The 23,346-nt window shown below is 45.3% G+C and overlaps 1 protein-coding gene across 1 annotated transcript; it reads left to right on the top strand.

Moving 5' to 3' along the window:
- The first annotated feature begins 2,097 nt into the window (after positions 1–2,097).
- Positions 2,098–18,754, top strand: SRRT (serrate, RNA effector molecule). The gene is made up of 20 exons (XM_063449778.1): positions 2,098–2,175; positions 4,800–4,938; positions 9,644–9,772; positions 9,898–10,044; positions 10,223–10,411; positions 12,389–12,558; positions 12,658–12,809; positions 12,936–13,043; positions 13,275–13,386; positions 13,930–14,078; positions 14,324–14,385; positions 16,400–16,478; positions 16,559–16,738; positions 16,826–16,996; positions 17,116–17,269; positions 17,391–17,584; positions 17,883–18,045; positions 18,151–18,240; positions 18,327–18,426; positions 18,510–18,754. The coding sequence occupies exons 2-20, from the start codon at positions 4,820–4,822 to the stop codon at positions 18,583–18,585; spliced, it is 2,544 nt and encodes an 847-aa protein (XP_063305848.1). The 5' UTR covers positions 2,098–2,175; positions 4,800–4,819; the 3' UTR covers positions 18,586–18,754.
- The last annotated feature ends 4,592 nt before the right edge of the window (positions 18,755–23,346 follow it).

The following is a 23,346-nucleotide window of genomic DNA, read 5'->3' as shown; positions in this document are numbered from 1 at the left end:
ATGGGTGGCAGGGGCAATGTGTGTGTGTATGGGGGGCAGGGGCAATGTGTGTGTGTATGGGGGGCAGGGGCAATGTGTGTGTGTATGGGGGGCTGGGGCAATGTGTGTGTGTGTATGGGGGGCAGGGGTAATGTGTGTGTGTGTGGGGGGGGCAGGGGCAATGTGTGTGTGTATGGGGGCAGGGGCAATGTGTGTGTGTGTATGGGGGGCAGGGGCAATGTGTGTGTGTGGGGGGGGGGGGCAGGGGCAATGTGTGTGTGTGTATGGGGGGCAGGGGCAATGTGTGTGTGTGTGTGTATGGGGGCATTGGCAATGTGTGTGTATGTGTGTATGTGTGTGTGTGTGTGTGTATGGGGGGCAGGGGCAATGTGTGTGTAGAAGAAAGATAGGGGGGGGGCTTTTTTTTTTTTTTTTAATGTGTGTGTGTTTTTTTTTTAACATTTAATTAAAATGAATATATAATTTATGTCCCCCCTCCCTTCTTACCTTTACTGGGAGGAGGGGGGACATCTTTCTTTCCCTGGTGGTCCCAGTGGTAGGAGTGAACTCTAGCCCGCGCTCCAGGGCTAGAGTTCACTCTCGCGAGATTTGGAGCGTTGCCGTGGTAACCGCGGCAACGCTCCAAATCTCGCGAGAGGAGGACCCGGAGGAGCTGCTGGTAACAGCTCCCGGGTCCTCTCTCCCTCCCCTGCCGGTCGGCTGTCAGCAATGTGCCTGCAGACCGGGGAGGGAGATCACTGATCTCCCTCCCGGTCTGCAGGCACAATGCAGGGCTGGCACTTGGGCAATGTCAGCCCTGCATTAGCCGGCAGGGGAGAATATCTCGGGGGGGGCAATTGCCCCGTTGCCCCCCCCCTGGATCCGCCACTGATTGGTTCCTGCTGTCTTCCGGATAGCCAAATATGGCAAGGGGTATTCCGATCAGCTGTTGTGGATATTGGTAATTCGGGAAGTGACGTATCGCACTTGCTGCAACGTCACTTCCGTTTCGATCGTAGCTGCCATATTTGTCATCTTGACTCCATAGGTGTGTTAGATAAGACAATAAGGCCAATGAGAATATAAATAAAAAGAAATAAAATTAATTCATTGTGTTAAACAACAGCCTATGTTAGCTGTGTAGATAAATTGCCATTTTTACCTTATGTATGGGATGTTAAATACATAAGTAAATTTCCGATGACATTACTGCCTTAAAGGGATACATAGCCAATTCGTTGTTACCGAGGTATAAATATAAATTACAGGCATATATCATCCATATGGAGTAGCCTGCTCGATTTGCCATATATTTAAAATGTTTAAATGTATACATGAGTTTTCAATGGTATTATTGTCTTAAAGGGGTACAGTGTCAATTAGTTCTGAGCAAAATATACAGATAAGTTAAATTACAAGCTATATAATTCATCATAGTGAGGACCATGGGAAGGCTGAGATGAAAGGCTAAGGGAGAAAAAAAAAAAAGAAAGAAAAAAAAAAAAAGGGGGAGGGGAAAAATTATAAATCTATAAAAAATTACAAAGTTCAAAATCATGATATAGACCTCTAGGGTGTAGAGTGTCTAATTGAAAAATCCATTTAATCTCAGCCTTACCCATTTTCCTCACCAAATCATCACCTCTCCAGTCTGTGACTACTTTCTGGATGCCCATAAATGGTATACCTTTTGGATCACTATTATGTATGTTCTTCATTTCAAGAACATACGTAATAGTGATCCAAAAGGTCCAAGATCCAAGCGGCGGCGTACCATGGTTAATTTATAAAAGTTATTAAAAGATGTCACAATCTTCCAATATAAATCATATTATTCAGTAAGGTAAAGGGCATTATGGGTCTGCAGTGTGGGGGGGGGGGGGGGGGGAGCCGCCATGTTTGTTTCTGGCAGTGGATGATGGCAGAGGTGGGATTTGATAGATTTTATATTTTATTTTATTGCTATGACACCATATCAGTTTATTTCCCACAGCGGTACTGAATGAAGGAAAACACACATTATTAACCCATCTATCACTCAGCTGTTCTCCTACTTTGCCCTTTTCCAAGATGGCGAAAAACCGCCAGTGTTTCCGCTTCCGGTCTAACTAGCGGCTTCCTCTACAGACAGGAAGTGACGTTTTTTCTACCCGCATTCTCGCGCTCCTTGTCTGTAGTAGGGCTGCAGGGAGCGAGGTAAGTGTCACCCGAGCTACTTACCGGAGGGGGGTGATAACGTGGAGGCAGTTACCGGGGGGGGGGTGATAACGTGGAGGTAGTTACCGGGGGGGGGGGGGTGATAACGTGGAGGTAGTTACCGGGGGGGGGGGGGTGATAACGTGGAGGTAGTTACCGGGGGGGGGGGGGTGATAACGTGGAGGTAATTACAGGGGGGTGATAACGTGGAGGTAGTTACCTGGGGGGGGGTGATAACGTGGTTACAGGGGGGGTGGTGATAACGTGGTTACAGGGGGGGTGGTGATAACGTGGTTACAGGGGGGGTGGTGATAACGTGGTTACAGGGGGGGTGGTGATAACGTGGTTACAGGGGGGGTGGTGATAACGTGGTTACAGGGGGGGGGTGATAACGTGGTTACGGGGGGGTGATAACGTGGTTACGGGGGGGTGATAACGTGGTTACGGGGGGGGTGATAACGTGGTTACGGGGGGGTGATAACGTGGTTACAGGGGGGGGTGATAACGTGGTTACGGGGGGGTGATAACGTGGTTACGGGGGGGGTGATAACGTGGTTACAGGGGGGGGTGATAACGTGGTTACAGGGGGGGGTGATAACGTGGTTACAGGGGGGGGTGATAACGTGGTTACAGGGGGGGTGATAACGTGGTTACAGGGGGGGGTGATAACGTGGTTACAGGGGGGGTGATAACGTGGTTACAGGGGGGGTGATAACGTGGTTACAGGGGGGGTGATAACGTGGTTACAGGGGGGGGTGATAACGTGGTTACAGGGGGGGGTGATAACGTGGTTACAGGGGGGGGTGATAACGTGGTTACAGGGGGGGGTGATAACGTGGTTACGGGGGGGGTGATAACGTGGTTACAGGGGGGGGTGATAACGTGGTTACAGGGGGGGTGATAACGTGGAGGTAGTTACAGGGGGGGTGATAACGTGGAGGTAGTTACCGGGGGGGGGTGATAACGTGGAGGTAGTTACCGGGGGGGGGGGTGATAACGTGGAGGTAGTTACCGGGGGGGGGGGTGATAACGTGGAGGTAGTTACCGGGGGGGGGGGTGATAACGTGGAGGTAGTTACCGGGGGGGGGGGTGATAACGTGGAGGTAGTTACCGGGGGGGGGGTGATAACGTGGAGGTAGTTACCGGGGGGGGGGTGATAACGTGGAGGTAGTTACCGGGGGGGGTGATAACGTGGAGGTAGTTACCGGGGGGGGGGTGATAACGTGGAGGTAGTTACCGGGGGGGGGGTGATAACGTGGAGGTAGTTACCGGGGGGGGGGTGATAACGTGGAGGTAGTTACCGGGGGGGGGGTGATAACGTGGAGGTAGTTACCGGGGGGGGGGTGATAACGTGGAGGTAGTTACCGGGGGGGGTGATAACGTGGAGGTAGTTACCGGGGGGGGGGTGATAACGTGGAGGTAGTTACCGGGGGGGGGGTGATAACGTGGAGGTAGTTACCGGGGGGGGGTGATAACGTGGAGGTAGTTACCGGGGGGGGGGTGATAACGTGGAGGTAGTTACCGGGGGGGGGTGATAACGTGGAGGTAGTTACCGGGGGGGGGGTGATAACGTGGAGGTAGTTACCGGGGGGTGATAACGTGGAGGTAGTTACCGGGGGGGGGTCGATAACGTGGAGGTAGTTACTGGGGGGTGATAACGTGGAGGTAGTTACCTGGCGTCAAGATGATCACAGAAGGCACTGGGTGTATGATGTTAAGCAGCAATAGAATATATATTAGGTCTGTATAGTACAGGGAACACAGCGCATTAAAGGACCACTCTAGGCACCCAGACCACTTCAGCTTAATGAAGTGGTCTGGGTGCCAGGTACCTCTAGGATTAACCCTTTTTTTTATAAACATAGCAGTTTCAGAGAAACTGCTATGTTTATAATGAGGGTTAATCCAGCCTCCAAATCCTCTAGTGGCTGTCTCATTGACAGCCGCTAGAGGCGCTTGCGTGCTTCTCACTGTGAAAATCACAGTGAGAGCACGCAAGCGTCCATAGGAAAGCATTGTAAATGCTTTCCTATGCGACCGGCTGAATGCGAGCGCGGCTCCTGCCGCGCATGCGCATTCAGCCGATGACGTCGCGATCAAGATGGAGAGGAGGAGGAAAGCTCCCCGCCCGGCGCTGGAAAAAGAGGTAAGTTTAACCCCTTCCTCTCTCCAGAGCCCGGCGGGAGGGGGTCCCTGAGGGTGGGGGCACCCTCAGGGTACTCTAGTGCCAGGAAAACGAGTATGTTTTCCTGGCACTAGAGTGGTCCTTTAACTAATAGATGCAACATGCGCTTTCAGCCCAAGAAATAGGGATCAGGTAGCCTACTGACGGCAAACCAGGTAGAGCAGTCTGAAGATGTGTGCAGGACAGTGACATTGTGGAGAAACGGTTGTACATGTGATATATATATATATATATAACATATACGGCACAGATGGGAGGCCATGTCTCGGGACATATATTGTAAAATTGCGATAAGCTGTGCGTCACTAGGGGAAACATGTCTGCTGTGTCTGAACAGGCGATAAAATGCAAACAATTAGCAGGGATTGCTCAAACAATAAAACTCTGAATACCAACTCTTGTAGTAAATGAGGAAACTGATGTTTTATCTCTCATGCAGCGTGATATTGTCTGTACAAGATGGCTGACAGTGATGATGAGTACGATAGGAGGCGACGTGACAAGTTCAGGAGGGAGAGAAGTGATTACGACCGATCACGTGAGAGGGAAGAAAGGAGAAGGGACGATTGGAGTGACAGGTGAGAGCAGAGTACTTGCAAAGTCTATTCAAGCATATGGACATGCCGGTCATGCAGGCGTTAACTACTGTTCTCTCCCTTGTTCTGGCATTTTTATGCATACTACATATCCCATAAATCCATGCAGATACGCTGCCTTGAGGATTAGCAGCAGTAGCCTAAAAACTTGAGCTTTTCATAAATCTAAAACCTGCTTTTTCTTTAATTTCCAATTTAATCAGAATTTAGTATGAGAGAAAGGAGGGCTGCAATGCCTAAAAGGTCACTCTCTTAACATATATATATCATTTTATTTTTTTCAACATATAGTGGCAGTAACAGTGGATTGTATATATTCTTAGGGGCAAACCGTCCCTCCTCTTTCCCCTTTACCTGCTACAAGCCCAGGAACCTCCGTTTTCATTCTTGTCCCATTCGGGACAGACATCTTACTGTTAGCTCCAAGTCTGGTTAGGCGCACGGCTTGCAGCTTGGGGGACCTGGCTGATGGCTCTCTGGGTGATGATCTGAGAGCCCGGCTCCGAAGAAGGTTATAGAGCAAATAATCCAGCAGCATGTTATACCAAGAGACATTTCCTGGTGGTTCGCCAATATCGATGCAAGCCTTGCGTTCCACCAAGGTTCAGAATGTGCTACTGTGTGTTAGCAATTCTTAACTTGGAAAATGTGGCGCAATTCACATTTGGTGCCTATAAATGCTGTGCAGACTCTCAGGGCAGGCGTGGAAGGTGTCCTTGGAGGGTCTACCATGTCACCAACGCCTTTAAGGTTTCTGTTTCATCTATATTTTATATGGAATTATGGCTTAAATACATTTTTGCAGATGTCTAGCCCAGCATCTCCCAAGGATTTAGAAAAGGAGAGAATGACAGACAGACCAGGAACATACATTTTTCAGTAGCGGTGTGGCTGTAAAGACCAAAATATATGCAAAATACTGATTAATGACCGCTTCCTAGCTGGACCAGGGGACAAACCGCAGCACTTCTTGCCCTCAGTCGCCGTAGCTTGACTGGGGCCCTGGAACCGCCATCTCCCTCCTGGAGCCGAAGGGGAAAATAGCTGACACCTCCAGGCACTAGACGACACTCAGTCCTGGGACCTCTGGAACCGAATGGGGAATTAGCTCTAGTCCTTACAAGGACTTTCCCCGTTGAATCCCCTGCAAGCTGGAACAGCAAATCTTCTTTCCCTCCAATAACTGGACAACACACCGTTTTGGAGTGTAAGCAGGAATTTCTAGTTTAATGGGACACACTGGCCTTTTATACAATTTTCCCGGTTGACGCCCAGGTGAACCTTGTGGGGCACAGGACACAAAACATGCTCGCCAATAAAAACAGTGTAACAATGAACGGCACTCCCACATACATTACACAATCCCTCCCCTCTGCCTGTGATACAATTAAGGTAGATAATACAATAACCTAATTATCCACAGGCAGAAAAACACACGTTTTCCCCAAAGTACAGTAAACACCCCAAAACATAAAATATCCCCATAAATATTACATCCCCCTGAAACAACATATCCAAAAATCACCCAGATCAGAGCAGAGGTTCAGGAAATTCCTGGAAGTCTCTTGACCGCACGCATGATTTCATGCAAAACGGTTCGAGATTTCGGTAGTTTGTAAACGAACTATCGAACAGGGTCAATAGTCTTACCCTGGAGCTTGTATCCTTCATCCAGATGAATTATCTCACTGAACAGTGCCCTTCTAAGCTGAATAGAAATTAATGCAGGCGATGATGGAAGTTCAGCGGTGTTTGGGAGTTTCTGTATCCGATTTCAGTTCCATGAGATTCATGCCCAAACACCACTGCCTGCATTCATGCAAACAAGATAGCCGACACCTCGTGGTTGTTCATAGGAATCGCGGCCACCCAGACGTACAATTAGAACACTGCGGTGAGAAACGTTCCAAGTTGTTAATAGGTGTTAACAAGCTCCAGGGTGGTCTCTGTTCGTGCAGTTGTTTGGTAAACGAACCATATAGTCCCAATTGCACGAACAGAGCGTTTTTAAAGTATATTAACCAATTCTGTTGCAGGGGCCATAGTCACAGGGTAAAAGGCTGGCAAAGTAGTCCCCTCCAAGAACTTGTGGCAAACTCACTTGAAAAGGGGAGTTTGTTACACATCTCCCATCTCCCGGGGAGACTATCCAGACCCCAGACCTCCAATCGGTCTGGGGCTCTGATAGTCTGGTGGACTTTCCCATAAGGCGTAGTTTTCCAGATGGCCTCCTGCCACCAGTGCCCATTTGTAGATCCAGTGTCCTGCATGTTAACGACCTGGATGCCCTCCCCCTTGGTTGGACAAATTTCTTGCTGGGGATGGTGGGTGCAGTCTCCCTCCTCCGTGCCTGGTGGGTAGAGGCCAGCTGCGCTCTGCCCCGTAGCCAGTGGTTCAGCGGGGTTGGTTGGTGTGTCATCAGGCCCCAGAACAAAGGGGTAGGACAGAGGCCAGCTGCACTCTGCCCAGATGCCAGCTTTTCTGCTGGGAGGAGGTCAGTAGAGGACGTAGTTCCCTCTCCTGCAGTTGGGGATCTGAGTAGGCTGCCCAGCATCCCTGTAGTGCAGAGATCTCGGTCCCATCTGCACCAACCATGCTAGGGGGCCTGTCTCTGGGCGACAGCCCCAGCGCTGAGGAATGAGTCCGACCATCTCCACTCCCTGTAACACACACTGCCGCTGGGGAGAGAGAACGACAGTCTCCTCTCCCAATAACACATGCTGCCGCTGGGGAGGAAGGAGGATACACTTCTCTCCCTGTGATGCACATTGCCGCTGGGGAGTGAGACCGGTTGTCTCCACTCCCTGTAACTCACTCTGCCGCTGGAGAGAGAGAGACCGGCTGTCCCTTCTCCCAATAACACACTGCCGCTAGAGAGGAAGGATGACACACCTCTCTCCCTGTTATGTACTCTGCCGCTGGGGATTGAGAACGGTCGTCTCTAGTCCCTGTAACACACTCGGATTATGGGGAGCGTGCCCGACTGTCTCTACTCCCTGTAACTCTGCCGCTGGGGAGAGAGACCTACCGTCTCCACACCCAATAACACACATGGCTGCTGGAGATGGAGGATGACACTCTCCTCTCCCTGAGTTGCATGCTGACGCTGGGGAGTTAGACCGGTTGTCTCCCCTCCCTGTAACACACACTGTCGCTGGGGCAAGAGACCAGTTGCTGAGTTGCTGGGGAGGAGGGACGAAACTCAATGCTCCCGGTGGCATACAGTCCATAAGCCCAATCATGTCAGAGACAGGTGGTGTTACTCAGTTAAATAGGCGAGCATAGTCCTGCTCGAGCTCCCACTCCAGGTTAGCCAGTAAAGTTAGATCTGGTTGCATTTCCGCTATCGCCCAAGCTGTCTTCCCGCTCATCTCGAATGTACCAGAAGCAGGAACTATCCGGGTCTCCGAATGCCATACCATTATCAAACTCCTCCCATAGCAGACCAGGGCCATTGTAGTCCTCCCCCGGGAAGCCTTTGTGCCCAACCAGCAACGGGTAGATGCCAACCGCATGAAACTGCAAGGCGCGGTATGAATCGCGGTATTTTCCCCTTCGGCTCCAGGAGGGAGGTGGCGGTTCCAGGGTCCCAGTCAAGCTACGGCGACTGAGGGCAAGAAGTGCTGCGGTTTGTCCCCTGGTCCAGCTAGGAAGCGATCCTTTGGCGGAGGTACCCAGTCGGGGTGCCAGGTGATCCGTTACAGTAACTATAACTAGCCTTGTCCAATTTCTAAGAGTGTATGTGTGCGCTGTTCTGTAATCTGTCTCTTCCAGAGAAGCATTAAATTCAGAAACCATGAGACTTTCAATAATCTCTTGGTAGACACTAGTGGCTATGTGACATGACATGAGAATGAATACAGCTTAGTGTCCCTTTAATACACGTGTTGGTTTTAGGTTACTGTCTGCAAAATGCGTTGGCTGCAGGAGCTGCCAATTTTATATTATTCATATAGAGGAACTCTGAAACATTTATACATGCATGTTTTAATGTTTGGAATATAGGAATGTACATTGTTCCCACTCCTGGTGGGTGTTTGTGTATTTATAAAACGCAAGCCTGTTTCACACAGGGTTGGTCACAAATGTGAACATTCTAAGTTAATTTAAAGTAAATTTCAAACTTAAGGCCAAAGTAGCTGAACTGGAAGCAAAGCTGACTTAGAGAATGTTTCCAGTTTGGGCTATTTGAACCTTGAATTTGAAATTTACTTCAATAAATAACCCAGACAGAGATTGCTGTAATAGCAGATCCGCCCGTTTGGAATGCAAGAGCTAAGGTTTGTCAGCCAGGGCCCCCTTCAGCAAGTCGGGGAGCACTTGTATGCACAATGTGGTTTATATAATGTGTAGATACTGTGCCAGTGCTCCTCAGCTTAGAACATGGGACACACAGCTTGATCGTCTATTGATTCAGCACAACTGTTTTTTATTAATCCATCTGCAGCTATTTGAAGACGCTAGTCAATGAATTGAAACCAAATTGCTAAATTCAACTAAAATTGCCAAGTTGTGGTTAGCATTCTTAGAGAATTGGTCACATCTGTTAACCTATATTTTTACAATCTTGTACTATTGCCATTGAGCAGAATGGGGTTATTCAAGTATGATCTGGCCTTGGTATTATGTCTTGAAATTCCCTGTTCAATTTTAAAACGTCTGACATAGCTTCTTATTTCTCCTTCAGAGAATGGGATCGTGGGCGTGAGAGGCGGAGTCGTGGGGAATACAGGGACTATGATCGGAGTCGAAGAGAGAGGTTTTCCCCTCCACGGCATGAACTTAGCCCACCACAAAAACGCATGCGGAGGGATTGGTGAGTTTATAGGGGGGAAGATATGGAGTGCATACGGTGAGTGAGATAAGGATGGCTTTTGAGCGGGTGAAAGTTTGATACCAGTGGTGATATTTACCTTTATTTTTTAAATTATAATATTGTAGGGATGATCACGGGAGTGACCCCTATCACAGTGGTTACGAAATGCCGTACTCTGGCACAGCTGGTGGGCCAAGTTATGGTCCCCCTCAACCGTGGGCACATCCAGAAATGCACATCATGCAGCATCATGGGATTCCTATCCAGGCCAGGTAAAACCCAAACACACATTGACTCTAGTTTTAAATTAAATGTTATTTCCAATGGTTGAGTTTCTGTTTCTGACTTGCTTGTAATACACACATTATATGGTTGCCATCTCCAACAATGGACTCATTAAACTGACCGCTTGCTGGAAGCTGTTGAATCACTAGTTGATTTCTCCTTTAGATTGGGAAACCTCCACGAGGTGGACCTTGGGACTCCGGCTCCTGTGATGAAGACCTTTAAAGAGTTTCTGCTGTCCCTTGAAGACACGGTGGATGAGACTGAGGCAGTGCGGCGCTATAACGATTACAAGATGGAGTTCAGACGCCAGCAGATGCAGGAATTCTTTCTTGCTCATAAGGACGAGGAGTGGTACGGATCTCTCTTCCACTCTAATCACGCTTCCTCCCCATTCTTTAAAACTCTGGGCCTGCTATCCTTTCTCTCCATATCCTTCATAGCTAGCATTTTTCTTGATTCCCCTTCTTCTCATCCTCCCGCTTTATCTCTTAATTGATTTATGTTCAATGTGTTTTGTTTTGTGTTTAATATTTTTTTTTCCTTGTTAACCAAAAACACACTTTTCTCCTTCTCCAAAGCCTCTCAAGGTTCAGGAATCCACCTCCTGCTGCCATTTTTACATTTTTATTTTCATTTTGTTTCGTGGTCGCGTTTTTTCCGGTTCTAGTTAGTGAGGACTTTTGTTATTTTCATTAGTTTCCCAATGTTTTAGGGCTCAGCTAGTTAGTGCGCGATGGGGAAGAACCATACTGGTTAAAAAACACATCACCCCAAAATAAAAACAAAACCATAGCCCGGTGGAATTTGGTGAAACTATAAATGTATTGTTCCAAGTCTACTGCTCGGTGCGGACCAGGTAACATTTGGGATGACAATATGCGAGCTATGGCACTGTGGAGGGTGGAGAGTGGGATTGTATCTGGAGGGTGGGGGTGGGTTAAGTGACTGACCTACTTGTGGTTGAGGTTATGACTATTAGCGCCCATTTTTAAAACGGGTCTTAAATGGGAAAAACTACTGTGACTATTGCTTAAGCTGTGCTTGTATTAGTAGTTTGTAATTAATCTCAGATTAGTAGTTTGTTTACGGTTTTGAGTTGTTTGTCTCTTTCCTGCTTGCTGACTTCTGTATAAACAATCTCAGCAGAAGAGATCAAAATTGTAGTTTTTGTAGTGCAATAGCTGAAAGGGAACAAGCCACATAATCAGGAAATATTATTATACATCTTGCAAAACCAATTTACTTTGTGTGTGCAAGATGTATTGGCTTCATAGTAGTGTTCCTTTTTAACAGATAAAGGACAACGGTCACCTCAAAAATATTTCAATATAATAATCATTTCATCAAGTTTTGTAAAGAAACTTTTGTTTTTAAATTAAATATATGTAAAAAAAAAATGAGCATTTCATCCCTACCAATAGTACATGACAGAATCCCTCAGCTATATACATACACCCTGGGTTGTACCGTGTAAAACACCGTCTCGGTGGTCTTCCCTGCTTCAACCCTTACACAGAGATATACTTCATTAAATAACATAAATTTACTTTCCATAATTAATGAAAGTATTATTATATAAAAACATTTTATTTTTATTGAGGTGACCGTTAATTTCACAGGTGGCCTGTGTAAATGCTGTGATTGGTATGAACGAATAACTGGGTGTGGGGGATATTAATAGATCATTGGAGCCGTTTTGCAGGTTTAAATCCCAGGTTTATTCATTCAGCCAGCACCATAGAGAGAGAGGGACATGCAGTCTTAATGGCGCCTCATACCACCTTGATTCTTCTCTATGGTGTCCTGTCTGCTATGGCAAGATCTCAATGTTGATTAAAACATCCCTTCTATTAAACTACAGCAAAAACGGCTATCTGAAAAGATATTGTAGCCAACATATAATGCTCATTACCTTATCAACTAGCCATGGCCCCTGCAAGTGCACCATCGGGGGGGGGGGCTAACTTGGCTTTTTATGGATTTTAACACCTGGTCCTGCTAGATATCACTTGGAGGCTGTCTGGATGGGATGTTTACATTATAAACAGGTGAACGTTTGAGCTGCCTTTCTGTTAAATGCCCTTGTTGTACCTGCAGCTTTATAACAGGGATCTGGCTTAGAAGGAGTTAATGGCGAGCACAGTTTAAGAATAGGGACAGCAATGTATTGGGCTCTGGGTGTTTGAATAGGCCAGACTGGCTGGAGACTAAGTGAGGTGTTTGGAATTATTCCCTAGTTTTAATAAGTCGGTTTATGAGATTATTCTCCTCCTACGATCTCATTGTCTTTTCTTCTGCCTGGTTTTTATCCCTCCTGCTGTATTCCAGGTTTCGCTCTAAATACCATCCTGATGAGGTGGGACGTCATAAGCAGGAGTGTCAGGCTGCACTCCGCAACAGATTTGACGCATTCATGTACCTTATGGAGAATAGCTGGTTGGATGATATCCAGCTAGATATGGACAAGGCACCTGCCATCATCAAGGTGCTAGATGCAGGTATGAGCTACTAATGGTTCAAAACTTAGATCAACATACACAGTCCGTATCCTGGTGGAATGTGAATTTCCTCACCCAATGTCCACTATCTTTCCACAGCTGTTATAAAAATGGAGGGGGGTAACGAAATTGACCTGAAGATCTTGGATGAGGAGGAAGAGCAGGCAAAGAGAGAGGCTGCAAAGAAGGAGGCAGCGCGACACTTAGAAGTGGAGAAAAAAGCAACCGATGAGAAGGAAGTGCTCCCCAAGGTGATTAGGGCAGGGATTGGGGCATAGTGCTAATCCATTTGTAAGTGTAGGAATTAGTGTCCGTTATGGTGCAGACAAGAAAGACATATAACACCAGTTATTTGGATCCCTCATTATATGTTACAGGCTGAAAAAGAGGAGAAGGAGGGAGCCGAGGAGAAACCACCAAAACCCGAAGAGGAGGAGGAAGAGCGAAAAGTAGAAAAGGAGGAGCCTGAAGGAGAAACCAGGAAGGTTTGTCAAACCGTCACAATTGTGACTTTCTATATCAGTGTGTGCTGCCCAGGGATCCTAGTGTCTTCTAGTAGGCCTGGTTAGATGTAGCCTCTGTGATGACATGGATCAATGGTGCATTATTATCCTGGGTTTACTTTGTGTCCCTCGTACAAGAGATGTTACGGTTATACATTATGATACAATTATGTGACCAGATGATGATGTATATGATTTGGTTATTTATTTTAGCCAAGTAAAAGGAAGCGAAAACGAAGTGGAGATAGTGATGATGGCAGCGATTCCGAATCAGGATCCGAGAGTGCAAGTCCCAAGCCAGAAACTCCTGCTCAAAATGGAAAGCGTAAGTCAGTTCATTGTTAAAAACAATCCCTGGGAATATTTCAATATATGTAATACACCGTGTGACTCTCGCCCTGTGTGTACCTGCTGTATTTTTCACTTATGCTTTAAAGAGACACTTTAGGCACCCAGGTCCCTTAATTTGTTAAACTGCAATAACTACCTTTGGGGGTTAATTCCAACTCGAGTGGAAGTCCCACTAGAGGGCCTTCCGGGTGCTAAGATGACTTTGGTCGCCTAAGTGATGCAGGACGTCTTTACGCTTTGCATGAGGACATCCCGCATCACCCAAAACACAATTTGAAAGCATGATACAACTGTTTCCCATGAAGAAATCCTAATACAAGCGCTGCCATTGCCGTGCATTTACATTAAGTGTCGTCCCCCCCCCCCCCCCACCCGCCAGCTGGTATCAGGAGATGTGGAGGCGATTTAAGTGTAAGAAGGGGAGCCGCCATAGGGAGCTTATAGTGCTAGAAAAACAACTTAATGCTCTATAGTTTAAGGATGTTTGCTGAATTATTTCTGCTTTTCTTTTTTATAGAGGAAGGTACCCCAATAAAGGACGAAGATGCTGAGAAACCTAAAGAGAAGCCAAAAGAGGACACTGTAAAACCGAGGCCGCTGCATAAAACGTTGTCTCTCTTTATGCGAAGCATTGCCCCAAACATCTCCAAGGCAGAGATCACCTCGGTAAGATACCTCCTCTCATAGCCATCACCGTCACTTTGAATAGGTTTTTACTGCTGCTACAATGGGAAGATGCGTCTGTTTCATTTTACTGTGACATTTCACTCTCCTCTCATCCTTCCTTCCATGTCTGGACCATTTGTCCGGTGTTTTTTATTCCCAACCATTCCAGCAGTTAAAACCTGCTGTGTGTGCCATTCCAGCTTCCTCTGTATCTCACACAGGTTTTTTTTTTTTTTTTTTATCAGCTTTGCAAGAGATATCCCGGATTCCTAAGGGTGGCACTTTCCGATCCCCAGCCTGAGAGGAGGTGAGAAAATTAAATAGTTGTGACTTTTAAAAATAAATCTGCTCTAGAGATGAGAAGGTGCAGTAAGAGCCTGGTTCTGCTGCTCCATAACCTGTTAAAATCAGAATGAAAGTACTGTACAGAGGGACCACCTAGTGTACATTTTAGGAACAGATCATACAGTGTGTTATGGCAGTCACTGCTAACCTCTGTGTCCAGGATGTTTGAGGCATTATGGGACATGTAGTACAGAAACATCTTTGTTACTAGGGTAAGCCATTACTGCACACTCTGGTAAAGGGGTTGATACCCCAAGTCACATTTCGTGGATACTAGGATCAGTTTGCTTTCTGTGAGTTAGCCTTGTTTATTGAAGCGGAGTAAAATCCCCGCTTCTCCATTAGGTAGTCTCCCTGGCTGATCTCGCATTCATTCCTTTCCTCTGCTTCACTAATGTTTGGCCAATAACAACCAATAAACAGTAGGGGAGCACTTAAAATATTAATATGGAGATTACTTCTCAAGCTTCCAGTGAATAAGAGAACATGAATAAAGGATAAATAATACTCTTATCTAATTTAGATTAATTATATTAATGGTCCCATGCAATCAATTAGAAATATCCAAAAATAAATCTATATGTAACAGAGTGAAAGTGACGTGTCCAATAATAACACAATGGAATGGTGATGAAACACAACCCTTTTCCTGGAGAAAATATTCTATCAGATTGCTTCGCATTGGCTGCGGAGAGTGCATTCAAATCTCATAAAGTGGATAACACAACTCCCAGGAAGTAATGTAATAGTGGCAACCCTTTTCCTGAAAGGAAAACCTGACTGCCAATCAGAATAGCATGGCGTATAGCTAATATCTGCACCCAGCCTGGATAAGCCGACAAATTCTATCTGTTCCGTTTCCACGTACGGTCTTTCTTTGGTTCCTGTACAGTTGTGCTCATGGAGCAAGGAGGCGATATCCACAGAAGGTAGATAACAGCAAGGCAAATGCCGCTCCCTTCACAGTCTGTACAGTGCCCGCTGCAGCATTGCTATTGGTAGCAGGTTGTTACAGTGCTTAGCTTTAGAGGCTTTTCGTCCTGCTCCTGTGGTTCGCCTAGATTTTTAACTGTTAATCCTTGTAGATTAGGGTCTTTTTTGGCTTGAACCCTCTGTGGGATAAGGGTTGTGGGAGTGAGATTCCTTTGGAACAGCCTCTCGGGTATGATCCATTTTCTGGAGAGAATTTTACGTTCTTATTTCTGTATCCATACCTACCAGTCAATCTACCCGAATTTACTTTCCCACCTACCTACTATTTAGCCGGTATCATTTACGATATATTTAAAGTGTGGAGTGAACTTTTGTTTCTTGCTCAGGCTCTTCCTATTTGCTACATCTAGTCTCCCTACCTTGAATCCCTCACTGATACTGGGAGGTTTCCCCCCATTCCCTCTTTCTTTTTTCTAGTTTTTGCAGTCATCAGAATTTAATTTCACTTTCTGGGCGCCTTTTCACTTGTCTGTCAATTGTTTGGCCAATGCTTAAAGGGACACTCCACTGCTCAAATAAAAAAAATCACTGTTTAGTAGATATACTCCAAACAAGAACTTGCATGCATTTAATTATGCCTTTTTCATTATATCTAAAAACTGCAGATCTTGTCTGCTGCCTTTACAAGCCCTCCCCTTCTAACCCTGCCCAGCCTGTATGTGGCTGTCCAATCACAAACTTCCTCAATGAGACGTCTTTGCAAGGCAGGTGTTCTGGGCAAAAGCTGCCTCTTGAGTTCAGTGCAAATAAGCCAACAAAACCTGTTGCCTGCTTGAAAAGCCAGAGGGGCGTAACCAGGTTAATTTACAAGAGTAAATTTCTGTTGAAATCCTGCACTATTTCCAAAATGTAAAAAAATCGGTTCCCTAATGTGCAGCCATTTTTACGTATGTCGAGACACTGCTAATGGACACAAATTATTTTAACTATGCAGGCCCAAATGAATGGTTTGATCAAACACTTGAAAAAAATGTTTTTTGCAGGTTTCTCCGTCGGTGTTGGGTGACATTTGATCGAACTGTTAATATTAAGGAGATCTGTTGGAACCTTCAGAATATTCGGGTATAAATAATTTTTTTTCTTATCTTTTGTTTTGTTTTTCCTCCTCCCTCTGGTCTTTAACTTGGTTTTCTCTTTTGCAGCTTCGTGAGTGTGAGTTGAGTCCTGGAGTAAATAGGGAACTCTCATGGCGTGTTCGCAACATTAGTGGTCTGTCTCAGCACCGACCTGTACAGCGCAATGACATCAAACTGGCTGCAAAGCTCATTCATGTCCTGGATGAGAGGGGGCAGGTCTGGAGTGCATCCCAGGAAGGAGGAGAGGTAGGAAAAATGTCAGCCTTTAGTGATTTTGGAAGTTTACTCTTGCCTTTTGTTAAGCAGGTTTGTTCTTTTCTTCCCCCACAATAGGCTGATGGGCAGAATCCCATTCTAAAAAACATCACCGATTACCTTATCGATGAGGTCAACGCTGAAGAGGAAGAGCTTTTATGGGGAACTGGAAGGACTCCTGAATCTGAAGCCCCAAAAGAAGGAAACCCCACAGAGATTGTTGTTGAAAGAGATGAGAAACTTGTCAAGGTTTGTGTAAACGTCTGTGCGGCGTATACATGGCGTAGCGTGAGAGGTTATATGTGCTGGTCTCTGAGCTCTCCTCAGCTGTAACATCATGCCCTATTGATCTGTATTGTACCTCCCAGGTCCTGGATAAACTCTTACTTTACCTCCGCATCGTGCACTCTGTGGACTATTATAACACCTGTGAATATCCCAATGAGGATGAAATGCCCACACGCTGTGGAATTATGCATGTACGAGGGCCGGTGCCTCCCAACCGCGTGTCACATGGAGAAGGTAATTGGTTTACGGTCTTCCTTTTCATGTGGAAACTTGGGATAGTAATATGGAGGAACCAAGAATTTGTTCTTACTGTCTTTTATTTACAGTTTGCTGTTTTTTGTTTTTTTTTCCTCAGTGACTGAGTGGCAGAAGAACATGGAGGAGAAGCTGGCATCACTGTTTGCAATTCGTGAGACCCTCTCTGAGGAAGAAGCAGTCAAAATGGGCAAGAAAGACCCTGAACAGGAAGTGGAGAAGTTTGTAATGGCAAACACGCAGGAGTTGGGCAAGGAGAAGTGGCTTTGTCCTCTGAGTGGAAAGAAATTCAAGGTCAGGACATTACTACTGAGCAAGGCAACGTGTTTAAAAAAAAAAAAAAAAAATACAATTTCATTTGTTTCTCTATGAACATGTTTGGCCAGTGCAAAGATCTGACCCAAAGGAGTCTGCTGCAGGCGGGACGTTTTAAATACTGATGCCAGCATGTGCTGGAACTATAGCTCCATGGTTGGCAGATAACACTCATAACCATAACAAATACAGACTGCTTTTAGAACACTATAGAATCCATTTAAGTCAAGATTTAGAAACCTGAATGTGTATGAGTAACTCTTTGCTTGTTTGACAGGGCCCTGAATTTGTGCGCAAACACATCTTTAACAAGCATGCTGAAAAGATAGAGGAAGTTAAAAAGGAGGTTGTGTTCTTCAATAACTTCTTAATGGATAGCAAGAGGCCTGCACTTCCAGAGGTCAAACCTGTCCAGCCACCAGTGGCTACCACTGCTCAAGGTAAGGTCATGAGTCCTTCTGACAGTTCATGTTGTCTTGTGTCAACACCATAAGTCTCAAGACAGAGTTGCCTATTTACCGAATTTTTATTTATTTTGTTTGTAGCTTTGGCGCCCAGTCTTCTTTATCCCCATCAGGGACATCAAGCACTCTTACAGTATGGCCAGCCGCGACCCCCTGTCCTGGGCTATGGTGGTAAGTATGAGATTGTTGGTTCCAGAAGTACTGTTTGTAGATTGTGTGAAATGTTGCATGGTACCAAGAACAGTCTCTTCCTACAGCAGGTCCTCAGTTTCCACCTGCTCCATACGGTGCTGGCCGTGGTGCTTATGATGCTTTCAGAGGTCAGGCAGGTGTGTACCCAGGAAAGCCACGCAACAGGTGAGTACATGCTGCCTATTTTGTTTTAGAAAGAATAGTTTCCCGTTATCTCTTCCCTCATGTTTTCTTTACTTTCCTTGCAGGATGATCCGAGGCGATCCCCGCTCCATTATTGAATACCGAGACCTTGATGCCCCCGATGATGTAGATTTCTTTTAACTGCAAGTCTTTATTTTAGCTGTTTATGGTCGTTACATGTCCCTCCCCATCCCACCTAATGTTATACCCAGACCCTATCCCATTCTCTGGTTACTTTTATATTTTTTCAGGATGCCTGAGATTTGTGATTTTTTTTTTTTTTTCTTTTTCAATAAACAGATTCCCAGAGCATGTTTTGTGTTTTATTGATCTAAACCCTATGTGGGATTGTTAATGGTGCTTTGGAGAGGCAGCAAGGATGTTTTAGAGTAGTTGCAGTATCTGGGGAATGGCTATGTGTTTCACTAGGCACCATGACCACGTACGGGGTTTGAAGAGGTCATGGTGCCTAGAGTCTGTAACACTGCGCGTACAAAGTTTATCCCCTTATAACCATATCCGGCAGCGACATTGGGGTGTCATAAACCAGCCCAGAGCAAAAGAGTGACTAATGTAAATTTGCCCTCAGCAAGTGAACAGCAGCCAATGGTGGCACAGCTCCCCTACTGCCACCACCATACCGCCCATGGAGAGCTTGGCATTGGAACAGAGGTACATTTTATCAGTTTCTTTCTGGGAGTGCAGTATAGGAAGTGTTACTATGATCCAAAATGGTTTTTTTTGTTTTTTTTTAACACTGTTTTTTGGAGCGTTACAAGTGTTATATTTGTAACACTCCAATTCATTCTGCAGCACTGTTATAGGAGAAAGGATAGAATGTTGGCTTCAGGGGAGGTTGGAGGAGTTGGGAAATGTTGGCTTTGGGGAAATGTTAATGGTTGGTTTGGGCAGGTTAAAGGAGTTAAAGAATGGGTGGTGCTGGCTTTGGGCAGGTTAAAGGAGTTAGGGAATGGGTGGTGCTGGCTTTGGGCAGGTTAAAGGAGTTAGGGAATGGGTGGTGCTGGCTTTGGGGAGATTAAAGGAGTTAGGGAATGGGTAGGTTAAAGGAGTTAAAGAATGGGTGGTGCTGGCTTTGGGCAGGTTAAAGGAGTTAGGGAATGGGTGGTGCTGGCTTTGGGGAGATTAAAGGAGTTAGGGAATGGGTAGTACTGGCTTTGGGCAGGTTAAAGGAGTTAGGGAATGAGTGGTGCTGGCTTTAGGGAGATTAAAGGAGTTAGGGAATGGATCGTGTTGGCTTTAAGGAGGATGAAGGAGCCGTGGGAGCCCTAAATAATTGGGTTTGGACCCCACTTCACGATAAAAAAAACAAACGCCTTACTACCCCCTTCACTCTAATAATGGTGGGGGATAAGCTAGGGGAAGATTTCAATGTCTGTTGTCAGCGTGCCATGCACATTGACAGCAGATGTAGTTTATGCACAGAATTTACATTCGGCAGCCCACAATAGTTATTGGCTGCCTAAGTCACATCTTGACCCTGACTCATAATTGGAAATAACTTGGTATGTGCACTGTTTAAAGCTGAAACACTGAACATACTAACTCCTATCACCATGACCACTTCAAATCACTGACATGGTCCTACTGGTGGTTGGAGTGACTTTTGAAGCCAACCAATCAGAGTGCTCCAACAGCTAAATTGTGAGACTGACTGGTATGTCCCTCCTACCAACTCCCTTCGCATGCGCTCCAAGCTGGCCACTGGTCCAATCACAGGCTTTTCTGAGAAGGGAAGATTTTGATGAAAACATGTTGGTTCAAATGCCCAAGTCTGTTATGTACTCTGGATTATGTTCTTGACTTTGGCCTATGACGTGTTTAAGAAAGTGTTTGCTTTGCATTGGAGTTATCCTCCCTCTAATATTGAGAGAAGCAATTGGCCTCTTAAGATGTGAGACAGGTGCTGATTAGACTGAGCGCTCTTCCCATTTATCTAATTGAGTTTGGGAACGTTTGCTTACTCTTACAAGTCCAACAATACAAAATTTATTTTTTCTGTCATATGGTGGCAGTAGCTTTGGGTTTGCCCTTCCCCCTGGGACAAGCACCTGTAAGACAACTAATATGAGCAAATCCCTCCCCCTTGCCTTAAAAGGGCTACCATGGCAAACCTACCCCAGTTCCTTCCTTGTCCCTGTCAGGGATGGACCGGCATCTGTTGGGAGGTGAGACACACGGGTTGATGGTCTGGGGGATCCAGGCCGATAGCTGCCCGGGTGGTATGCTGAGCCTCGGCGGTTACGGAGTGAAGACTCTAAAGCTCTCTGATGCCGAGAAGGTTTCCGGCGTCTTCATGGAGGCGGTCCTTGGCGCAGGTATGACTTCATTAGCTCTGTGTTGGAATGCACGCCCAGGAGGTGATGCATTCCTCTAAATGTTCCAGCTGCGCTATTGCGCATGCGCCAACCGGAACTTTAGTTAAAAAAAAATTTAAACACGTGAAATTTGAATTTCAGCAAATATAAAGCTGTGCAGGTACCCACTAACAGCATGGGTGCTTGCCAGAAGAGGTACGCCGTGAGGTGAGATTATCAAATTTTTACTTTAAAATTTTCTCTGTAGAAACATTTAAAAAAGGACACGTTTTAAAATCGTGACATTATTTTCTGTTTTCAGATGTGTAGTCATCTTTATCCAGAAATGGAAAAGGAAAAATTGCCTACGCCTAGAAAGGCTACGTCAAAATCTAAGCATTTAACTTGCAGTGAGTGTGCAAATCTGCTTCCAGGAAAAAAGTATGCAACCATTGTACTACAATTTCCTTGGAAAAGTCTAAACAGAAAGACATGCAATCTTCCCTAACCTGGTTTCAGGATAACTTGGCTATCTACTCTAAAAGTTCAGGTTTCAGCTTTGAGTTTCTTCCTGATTAAGGAATTTGCCTCCCATGTGCTGATCAGAAGATCAGACGTCCTCCTATGAAATCTGTTTTTCCCTCCTGGGATTTAGATTTATCCTTGGTTTTACAGGCTCTCTGTGAACCCCCTTTCGAGCCTTTGGAAAAGGTTACCTTAAAAGATTGTCCCTCAAGGTTGCTTTTTTGGTTGCCATCACATCAGCCAAAAGAGTCGGTGAGCTTCAGGCTCTTTCATCCTCAGATGAATTTACAGTATTCCACAAGGACAAGGTTGTTCTTCACCCTAAACCTTCCTTTTTACCAAAAGTTTTGTCTTCAACCTATTAACCTATTATTTTGCTTTCTTTTTGTAGTAATGCCTCCTCTCCTCAGGAGCTTAACTTGGATGTTAGAAGAGCATTGCAGATTTATCTTTTTAGGACTAAGGAGTACAGAAATTCTGACCATCTGTTTAACTTTCAGGGAAAATTCAAGAGGAAAGAAGCTTCCCGCAATTCTTTGTGTTGTTGGGTCTTAGAAACTATTAGATTAGCATATTCTTCCAGGGGACTTCAAGTTCCAGTTTCTCTCACAGCTCATTCCACTCAGGCAGAAACCTCATGGGCAGAAAGGGCTCTTGCTTCTCCAGAAGACATCTGTAAGGCAGCATCTGTAGTGGCTTAGGACCCACCCGGATTGTAAGTAAACTTTTACTTACCGTAAATTCTTTTTTTCTTAATATGGTGGCAGTACAGCTTCCCTCCCTCTAAATTAAATCATTTCTTACTTGCAGTTTATACTGTCTGCGTATTCTTGCTACTTACTGGGGTAGGTTTTCCTTGGTAGCCCTTCATAGGGCAAGGCGGAGAGATTTGCTCATATTAATTGTCTTACAGGTGCTTGTCCCAGGGGGAAGGGCAAACCCACAGGTACTGCCACCATATTAAGAAAAAAAGAATTTACGGTTTTCATATATCGAGGGTGAAAGGTTCCTCAGTGTCCCACTTTTTCATGAGCAGTGCAGGTATGCTTTGTTTCCATTAAACTAAGGTTTGGTTTGCATTCACAAAAATTAAAGATTACTTTTCTGTGCAGCCTCAAAATGCTGCATATGATGCAACTCGAATAACATGTATATCTGCTCATTGACTGGATAATGGTTAATAAAGTCCAAACCAATGATTAGCAGTTTGTCTCTTGGAAACACCAGTATCGGAGTACCTCGTTTTATGACGTTATGCTTAGTTTTATTTTTCCTTGAGATAAAATGATTATATTTGTATAATGCGGTTACTTTGGGAATACCTGCTTTTTATGCAAATGCTAAATGTATCAGAGCCTGATTGGCTTTGTCCAATGGTGTATTTTTACTCCTATCACTACATGAAACCTGGTGGCTAGACAGGTTTATTTAAATTTCTTAGAAACGGTTGTTTGGGGTAAGATTTCAGATTACAAAATAGCCCTTTGTATTAAGAGATCCACTTTTTCTTTTTTTGGTATGGTGGTGCGCTTCTTGTCATAGCTCTAACATTTTATAATCTGATCGTCTGATTTCATTCTACAAGTATTGTATTCTAATCAGTTAACAATACGGGTAACAATGCTTGGTTGTATAGGGAGAGGTATTAGCAGTAGAAAGAGGGAAGTGCTCATGCCATTGTACAGAACACTGGTGAGACCTCACTTGGAGTATTGTGCGCAGTACTGGAGACCGTATCTTCTGAAGGATATTGATACCTTAGAGAGAGTTCAGAGAATGGCTGCTGTAGCGGAGCTGCAATACTGAGAATGAATATCTCTGCTGTAATCCTCTGGAGCTGGAAGGGAAGCGCTGGTTAGTGAACACAGCCCATTCCCCCAGTAACTGGACGACACACAGTTCTGGGAGTCAATTGATTTTTTTTTTTTGCACAGCCCCATAGTATGGGGTCTCCAGGAAAAGTTTACAGGGAATTTTCCCAAGATGCACCAGTCAAGGATAATTGGGAATTGTAGATAACTCCATTATCTGTTAAATGAAATACATAACATTTTATAAAACA

Source organism: Pelobates fuscus, chromosome 3 (genome assembly GCF_036172605.1).
Source record: "Pelobates fuscus isolate aPelFus1 chromosome 3, aPelFus1.pri, whole genome shotgun sequence".
Lineage (NCBI taxonomy): Eukaryota > Metazoa > Chordata > Amphibia > Anura > Pelobatidae > Pelobates > Pelobates fuscus.
This window is presented reverse-complemented; position numbering and strand designations above follow the sequence as displayed.

Bases quoted from the DNA above. Each gene is read 5' to 3' on its own strand.
- SRRT (XM_063449778.1), top strand. From the start codon at position 4,820: ATGGCTGACAGTGATGATGAGTACGATAGGAGGCGACGTGACAAGTTC. The intron at 12,559-12,657 runs GTATGAGCTACT...ATCTTTCCACAG, and splicing joins CATCAAGGTGCTAGATGCAG to CTGTTATAAAAATGGAGGGG. The intron at 14,079-14,323 runs GTAAGATACCTC...TTTTTTTATCAG, and splicing joins CCAAGGCAGAGATCACCTCG to CTTTGCAAGAGATATCCCGG.